Raw genomic sequence first — 8,128 nt, 5'->3', positions numbered from 1 at the left:
ATAATATCTTATCAATGTTCATTGGAGGACATTGATGTTTTTGTTATGTGGCTATGATACTGTGATAGAAAGTAATCTTGAAATTAATTAATCAGGTTTGCACTGAAAGTAATCTTTGAGTGAGCAAACGGTGCAACAACCTCGGATACATTAAATTTGACAACAATGGTAAACAGAGGAATTTAATAATGAGAAATTACCAATAAACATGTTATTATCTTCAAATTGTCTTTGTTCATTGACTTGCTGTTGAATAACTTTCTGTTTCACATACTTAATAGTAACAGTCAAGAAGGATCGAAAAATATCGTTACAAATCCTCTACTAATGCATTTAAATTAATTGGAACCACTTTTAATGCGCGCCAAATGAAATGAGATTACAACGCAAAAAAATTGTTACGTTTTTTCTTCGTTTAAATCAGCTTCCACTTGCTTGACAATAATCAAATAACAAAAAAATAACATTAAACTAAAACATTAACAATGCCAGCCTCACCAGAAAAGAACATCCCAGAAGAAGAACAAGAAGAAACCACAACCAAGACTTCTACCAAAAAGGACAAGAAGAATAAGAAAAAGATTGGTACTCGTCCAGCCCATAAGGGACCAAAGTCCAAGCCACAATCTAGATCAAACAGAGCCGGTCTCCAATTCCCAGTCGGTCGTTTGGCTAGATATTTGAAGGAAGGTAGATATGCTGAAAGAATTGGTGCTGGTGCTCCAGTTTACATGGCTGCTGTTTTGGAATACTTGGCTGCTGAAATTCTCGAACTTGCAGGTAACGCTGCTCGTGATAACAAGAAGGGTAGAATTGTCCCAAGACACATTCAATTGGCTATCAGAAACGATGAAGAATTGAATAAGCTCTTGTCCGAAGTTATTATTGCTTCCGGAGGTGTCCTTCCAAACATTCACAGCATCTTGTTGCCAACTGGTCAAACAGCCAAGAAAGGTAGTGATAAAAAGAGTAGTAAGAAGTCATCAGAAGAAACTTCTGCTGCTTCATCTCAAGAATTCTAAATTCAACTAGGTTTTACAATTTAAATTTCACTCCCCAAATATCTTTCAAACCCCTAAGCATTTTCACTGTACAGAACAATAAATCCAAATCATAAATATATTTAAAAATTTGAAATCTTTGATTTTGGCGCTTTAATAACGACATTCCAACTACAAATAAAAATGCAAACATCAAGGGCGAAACAACAAACCCTCGATTCGCCTCAACAACTAACATCACCTCAACTTTTTGTTCATGATGCCACATTGTATAAGGAACTTATTGATGGAATTGTTTATCCTGATGATTATGTTGATCCCAATGAAGAAGTTTATATTCCTTCACCTCAAAAACCTTCTTCTGTGGACCAAACATTAAAACCAGAAAAGACTAATAGTGCTCCCCTAAGGAAAACATCAAGTGGTACCTCATCCACAAACAACAAGAATAATACAACAAGGATGGAAACTATGAAGGAGGAAAAGAAACAACAAACAGAGGCTTACTTTCAAAAGATTAAAGATACAACAGCAAAAATCAGGTCTAAAAAGCAACTGGAATCGGAAAAGAAGTTTCAAGAGTTGTGGAATGATATTCTAGAGGAGAGAGAAACCTTCTTGAAAGACATTAATGAAAAATTAGCTGCCTATGAGGAAGGTGATGAGAGAAAGAGACAACAAATTTACGAGGAGTGGTGTGAAAGAGTCTTTGATCCAATTCAGAATCAAATTGATGAACATCTTGCCAAATTACCATTTGAAGAAGTAAAAAAGAAGAGACGTTTAAAGTTTGAAGAATATCTCAATAGGCTCAATCACAAACATAAGAATAATGGTGGTGTATTCAGAGATATTGTTCTTGAGGATGAATACGATCCTTTCGAATTGACAAAAGATACCTTTAAATACAAGACTAAAAAGCCAGGTGAAACCAAGATGGTATCATCCAATATGAGAAAACAAGACATGCTAGGTGTAGAACAATACGATAAACTTGATGCTACACCATTCGGTCACTATTCCAAGATGGTTCAACCAAATTCCAATTCATCCAAATTGGCTGCAATGTAAGTATTTTCACTTTCCAACAATAATAATCGATCGACCATGATGAACTAGTAAATTAAAATCAGGAGTAGAACTTGATGATTTTGCAAGAGAGGAAAAGAATCCTTGGGAGAATGTTAGAGGAAAGAAGGTTCTCCAGAAGATTGAATTGAAAACGACTGAACAACTCGCTAATGGTTATTCAACAGAGGCTAAAAGAAGAGCAGAAGCAAAGAGAACAGTCATACCTGGTGCCAAAAAATAGATCCGTGTAGTCTTGTAAATATTAGGTGGTGTATTATGTTGTACAAATTGTTATTATTATATACAAAAAATTGTTATAGTACTATTGCTGATGACTTATTTCAAGTCTTCATCATCAAAATCATCATCGAAATCTGGATGAATAGAAAAGACAGTCAATAACTACTCTAACAAATTACGAGTACATACCATTATAAAAGTCTTTATCCACTAGAGAGTCCTTCAAAATTTGTTGAATGTTCTTTCCGGCTTCACCTGATTCTCCTCCAACAAGATCAATAAATTCGTCTTGATCCAACATTTCTGGATCAAAGTCAGAATCTGATCATTATGATTGTGTGAGTTTGCCATCAATCTTGGCTTTGATCACTTACCTTCCATCATATCAACTTCTGGTGCGTGGCTCATTTTTGCTCGTTTTTTTAGTTTATTTTTAAACAAGTGAATGAGTTCCAGTGTTCAATAGTATATTGACAATGTATTTTACAAAAGAAAAACATGTTCAGCCACCAGTTAGCTAACTGTGAATTTCCGTCTCTTTTAATAACAACTTTCAAATTGATCAAAGAATGAATTATTAAATAATAACAATTCAATAATATAAAAGAAAGAAAAATGAGCCAACATTCAAACATAAATTCCGAGCAACCAACAACAACACATGAGACAATTATGCTCGATGGAGGATTTACTATCGTATCGAACAATAATAATAATAACAATCAGAGGAGAGGAAATAATACTCAACAAGCTCTCATGATGGCTTCATCATGGAAAAAGAAACGAAAAGTATTGGCTCAAGCAGAACAAGAACAACAAAATCCAAATAATTCATTGGGTACGCATGGAGGAAAGATGATGATAGATTTAATAGAGTTTAATCCAATACGATTTGAGAGCCAATTGGAAAAAGTCAGAGAGAAATTATCTGAATTTATATTAAATTGTTTCATCAATGATAATTATCAATATATTACTCATCAGGTGATTTGTTATGGAATTGGAGATTTTGTTACGGATAAAATTGCACTTTCACAATTTAAAGTATTACTTTCTCTATTGGAAAGGCTTAAGGAGAAGATGAATCAACAAGAAACATATTCAATGTTTCATGTATGATCCAATTTTTGAAATTAAAATGGATGAGGAAAATAGAAACAAGTTATATACCTACCTAAAGGAAAAGTATTCGATTGAGTGGATTATGACTAATGAAGAATGTAAGAGACGAATGAATGACAAGACATTTGTTTATATGCCACATTGTGCATTTTCAATGTATTACAATTTATTGATGGAAAATAAGGATCAATTGGAAAATATTGTTTTACTTTCGAATCAATTACCACTCAAGACTGCACTTCTTAAGGATGCTTACTCAGTCGATTCGAAAAAGCAAATCATTCTTTCGAATCAAGATGATGCTAGCTCATCAACCAAATTGGTATTCCACAAAAAGAAAACACATGACGAGCATGAGAAATACCTTCTCAATTTTGTTTTTAATAATACGAATATTTACATTTTCAAATCTCAATCAGAGACAACCATTCGACCTCACCTAGATACCGATATTTTTTCACTCTCTCAAATAGAAATTTCGAGAGCATTGAACAGAGAAGCCGATTCAGAACTAATTTCCAAGTAAATTCAACAAATTAAATATTTAAAATTGCACTTATATTGAGAACCAATCCTTAATAGAATGAGAAAGATTATATGAGGTGACCATTCCATTAGAAACCAATCCAAATAAAGCAATTTACCCACGACTATCAGATATCTTATTGTAATCTCTCAAGATTCTCACCACACCAATAAAAACTCCTAAATTCTGAACATAAAAAAATTCTCAACTCATTTCGAAATGAGTGCTTCCAATCGTCCCAATGTAAAGTTAGGTGTCATTCAATGTCATTGGACAGAAGATTTAACTGTCTTGAAATCAGACATTTCACATAAAGTTAAACAAGCAGCAAATGCAAATGCACAAATCATTCTACTCCAAGAGGTGTTCATGATGAGATATCCAGGTGATCTCTCCAAGGAATTAAATCCAGAAACCTTTGATCAAGCTGAGAATTTAATGCAAGCTGTTGCTATTTTGGAAAAGAATGAAAATTCGGAACAAGTAACTACAAGACACGATGAAGAGATTGGACAATTGTCGAGAACTTTGCAATTCTGTCGTGAATTGGCCATATCCAATAAGGTGATTATTGTTGGAAGTTTATTTGAGAAATTTATTCACACAAATGATGAAACAGGCAATTCCACTACTAATTATTATAACACTTCAATTATTGTGAATGAAAAGGGTCAATTGATTGGAAAGACTAGAAAACAACATATTCCTGAAGGACCTGCTTATAATGAAGTTGATTTCTTCGAGGCAGGATATGATGATTATCCAGTTCATGATACTGGTCTAATTAAGATTGCTGTGCCAACTTGTTATGATCAGTGGTTTCCTGAACTTGCCAGAATTTATGCATTGAAAGGAGCTGAATTGGTTCTCTATCCAACATGTATTGGAAATGAACCACTCTATCAAGATTTGGACACTCAACCACAATGGAAAACCATGATGGTTTCTCATTCTATTTGTAATGGAGTTTTCATTGCTGCTGCTAATAGAGTTGGAAAACAAAGTGCTGGTCCAAATGTCAGCAAGGCAATTAGAGAATATAATGAAAAGAATAATACTCAATTGAAGGAAGAATTTGAATTCTTCTTTTATGGGTCTTCATTTATTTGTGCACCAGGAGGAAAGGTAAGTTTAACATAGATTATTGGAAATATGATTAAAATCGAATGTGTGAAATATGATTCAGATGTTGGAAGAAGCTCCAAGGGATACACCTAGCGTATTAGTTGCTGAACTTGATTTTGAACAAATGAGATTGTGGAGAGAGGCTTTCCCACTCCTCAATCAAAGACAAGCCAAGACCTATGGAAGATTACTTCAAGATTAGGAAGGCAGGTATAACAAGAAAATAAAAATCTGTCAAATTTATTAATAACAGGAAGAATTTGAATGAAAAATCTATTAGTGTAGGTAAGGAAAAGTGAAATGAATTGTTTCGTATCAAGTCCTCCACAGAGTAATGATGAAGAATCATTCCTGAAATAGATTATGAATTTTCTCGTCTATCACTCCTTGATTGATATTGAGACATCTGAAAAGTGACCTTCTCTTACAAATTTCAATAACCTTTCCAAGATGCAAGTGGCTTCATTAGAAAACTTGAAATAAAATCTAAAGAAGTGTCCATACTTTTTCTTATTAATCTTAGTGTCGCTATATGAGGAATGAAGTGTATTTAAGGAAACTGATAGGTGGACTTGAAATAGTTCAGGATTATGTTGAAATGGTCTGAATGCAAATAGGTGTGAAAATTCTGGTTCAAATCCATCATTGATTCGGATTTGAGAAATAGAGGTACGATTAATTAAGGAAGAATCGGTACGTCCACCATTCAAATCACCATCTTGCAAATAAAGTTGGGTTGTCCGTGGTCTTTTTTCAACTCTTTGGAAACCATCAGAGGAAATTTGTAGCATCTTTAACTTTTCAATATTATAAACAATTGGATAAACTCTTTTCACACTGTATGAGTTCAAATCCACAAGCATCCACCTCACCTCATCAGAAGTGAAGAATTCCTGATATGTTTCACTCTTCATGTTACATCTATTCACATGAATAATAACCAAATACTTGCTATTGGTTATGGCACACGAGGTTGCATACATATCTCGAAAGTTACAATCCTCATTGCTTTCAAAATGAACTGGATTCATTTGATATGAATTATCATCTGGTGAAAATTCCATTTTGTGAAATTCGAAATTATGAAGAAAGCTCATTATAAATATTTCATTGTTTTCCTGATTGACTAGTAAACTATATTTGGTTTCAAAATGGTGTTCACACATAAATTCAATATGTTGAGTAGCATTTTCGTAATGAAACAGAGAGATATCAAAGTCTAAATAAATATTCTCTCTTTGGCCATTTCTAATAATTTGAGATGAAAATGAAACAGAGTGGTCAAATGAGAAATGGCTCGCCCAATGTCTATAAGGAATTAAGGATGATCCTATACAATAGCTGTATTTGATCTCTGTTTTCAGAATATCTTCTTGACACAAGTCAATTTTCAATTTTGAAATTTTCTCACAATCAGAAATATATAACTCAATACCAGAATTGGAATATTCCTGAATAGATAGCAAAGAAGAGCGGTAAGAATAAAATTTCTTACATATTCCACTTCTCTCAGAAACATATTTCAAAATAATAAACTTTGATCGATCCATAAAAAACCCCAATTGACCTAACTTGATCAATGCAAGTTTAAAATCGCAATAATCTTGAAGTTGAACAAGTAAATACTTTGGAGATGTATTCTGTGGACACACATCTTTCAAATTTGTCTGGAATATAAATTTCTTTTCCTCCTCTGAATAGAGAATCAAGGCGAAAGGAATTATTCTTTTAAAAACCTGAAATCTATCAATGTCCTCATATCCTTCATAGGCATCCCTTTCGTCAATGGGATAATAGTCGTCCTGAATGCAGGCTGCTAGAGAGTTGAATTTAATGTATTTATTTGGATTGTGATGAGGCATTTTTTTTATGTGAAGTTTCGAATTGTTTAGTTTGAACTTTGAAAATTTAAAGGAACCTGATCGGTATTAACTTCCTTTAGATCTCGAATTGCACCAACTTTAAATATTTGTATTTAACTTATTCCCTTGTCTGGTGGATTCAAGAAAAGGTGGATGTAATGGTCAAACAAGTCAAACCTGTTAATGAACTGGACCGTTGGTCTCATTCGTTTTGTAATCCTGCCGAAACTTGGAATTAAGATCCGAAAAAATGTCCCAACAACAACACAATGATGACTGCAAAACTTGTTCTGTCATTATTGAGTTAATAGATTTCGGAATTGGAACATGTTATTCAAATCTACTAAACAAGTTCCACAATTATCAAACAGATTTGATCAAATGGATGGATAATCGTGATAGGGTGGATGATCGATTTCTTCCAATCGAATTCATGCACGATAGATCCTTCGTGATGGATTACTTCAAAAAATTCTCTCACAATTTCGAGAGTGTAGCCGATGCATTCAAGAATGACAAACAAGTCATCAAGGAAGTAGTTAGAAATCTCGGCTGTTTGCTTACCTTTGCATCTGATGAATTGAAGAATGATAGGGAAGTTGTTTTGGAAGCTGTCAAACAAGATGGTTCAACACTTGAATATGCATCAAATGAATTGAGAAATGATCATGAAATTGTTCTGGAAGCTGTCAAACAAGAGGGTGAGGCACTTGAATACGCATCAAATGAATTGAGAAATGACAAACAAATTGTTTTAACGGCTGTAAAAAAAAATGGTAGTGCACTTCGATATGCATCCGACGAATTGAAGAGTGATATGGAATTTGTATTGGAGGCTAGTAAACAAGATAGTTGGGCAGTTGGTTATGCATCTGATGAATGGAAGAATGACAAACAAATTGTTCTGGAAGTAGTTAGACAAGATGGTTCAGCACTTCGATATGCATCTGATGAATTGAGAAATGACCATGAAATTGTTCTGGAAGCAGTTAAAAAAAATGGTCGAGCACTTGAATACGCATCAGATGAATTGAAGAATGATATGGAAATAGTACTGGAAGCAGTTAAACAAGATGGTAGAGCACATGAACATGCATCTGATGAATGGAAGAATGATAAACAAGTTGTGCTGGAAGTGGTTAGAGAAGATGGTAGAGCACTTGTATATGCATCAAATGAAT

General features: G+C 33.7%; 7 protein-coding genes across 7 annotated transcripts in view; 6 read left to right on the top strand and 1 right to left on the bottom strand.

Annotated features, from left to right (window-relative positions):
• The first annotated feature begins 464 nt into the window (after positions 1–464).
• NAEGRDRAFT_78944 (histone H2A) lies at positions 465–1,129 on the top strand. Its single transcript, XM_002679775.1, has one exon. It carries the CDS (start codon positions 486–488, stop codon positions 1,020–1,022), a length of 537 nt encoding a protein of 178 aa, XP_002679821.1. The 5' UTR covers positions 465–485; the 3' UTR covers positions 1,023–1,129.
• Positions 1,130–1,184: 55 nt separating this feature from the next.
• NAEGRDRAFT_47385 (uncharacterized protein) lies at positions 1,185–2,313 on the top strand (the record flags this gene model as incomplete). The annotated part of the gene is made up of 2 exons (XM_002679774.1): positions 1,185–2,068; positions 2,121–2,313. The coding sequence occupies 2 exons, from the start codon at positions 1,185–1,187 to the stop codon at positions 2,311–2,313; spliced, it is 1,077 nt and encodes a 358-aa protein (XP_002679820.1).
• A 671-nt stretch (positions 2,314–2,984) lies between these two features.
• NAEGRDRAFT_64945 (uncharacterized protein) lies at positions 2,985–3,431 on the top strand (the record flags this gene model as incomplete). Its single annotated transcript, XM_002679773.1, has 1 exon — positions 2,985–3,431. One exon carries the CDS (start codon positions 2,985–2,987, stop codon positions 3,429–3,431), a length of 447 nt encoding a protein of 148 aa, XP_002679819.1.
• Positions 3,432–3,516: 85 nt separating this feature from the next.
• Positions 3,517–3,960, top strand: NAEGRDRAFT_64944 (uncharacterized protein; the record flags this gene model as incomplete). The annotated part of the gene is made up of 1 exon (XM_002679772.1): positions 3,517–3,960. One exon carries the CDS (start codon positions 3,517–3,519, stop codon positions 3,958–3,960), a length of 444 nt encoding a protein of 147 aa, XP_002679818.1.
• Positions 3,961–4,179: 219 nt separating this feature from the next.
• Positions 4,180–5,287, top strand: NAEGRDRAFT_64943 (uncharacterized protein; the record flags this gene model as incomplete). The annotated part of the gene is made up of 2 exons (XM_002679771.1): positions 4,180–5,085; positions 5,147–5,287. The coding sequence occupies 2 exons, from the start codon at positions 4,180–4,182 to the stop codon at positions 5,285–5,287; spliced, it is 1,047 nt and encodes a 348-aa protein (XP_002679817.1).
• Positions 5,288–5,465: 178 nt separating this feature from the next.
• Positions 5,466–6,149, bottom strand: NAEGRDRAFT_47383 (uncharacterized protein; the record flags this gene model as incomplete). Its single annotated transcript, XM_002679636.1, has 1 exon — positions 5,466–6,149. One exon carries the CDS (start codon positions 6,147–6,149, stop codon positions 5,466–5,468), a length of 684 nt encoding a protein of 227 aa, XP_002679682.1.
• A 1,048-nt stretch (positions 6,150–7,197) lies between these two features.
• The window catches only part of NAEGRDRAFT_47382 (uncharacterized protein), a gene marked incomplete at both ends in the record, with an annotated part of 4,990 nt that continues 4,059 nt past the window's right edge, over positions 7,198–8,128 (top strand). Inside the window, one exon of the mRNA XM_002679770.1 lies at positions 7,198–8,098. Coding sequence (XP_002679816.1) covers positions 7,198–8,098 — 901 coding nt within the window. The remainder of the gene's footprint in view (positions 8,099–8,128) is intronic.

This window comes from Naegleria gruberi, assembly GCF_000004985.1.
Source record: "Naegleria gruberi genomic scaffold NAEGRscaffold_12, whole genome shotgun sequence".
Taxonomy (NCBI): domain Eukaryota; phylum Heterolobosea; class Eutetramitea; order Acrasida; family Naegleriidae; genus Naegleria; species Naegleria gruberi.
This window is presented reverse-complemented; position numbering and strand designations above follow the sequence as displayed.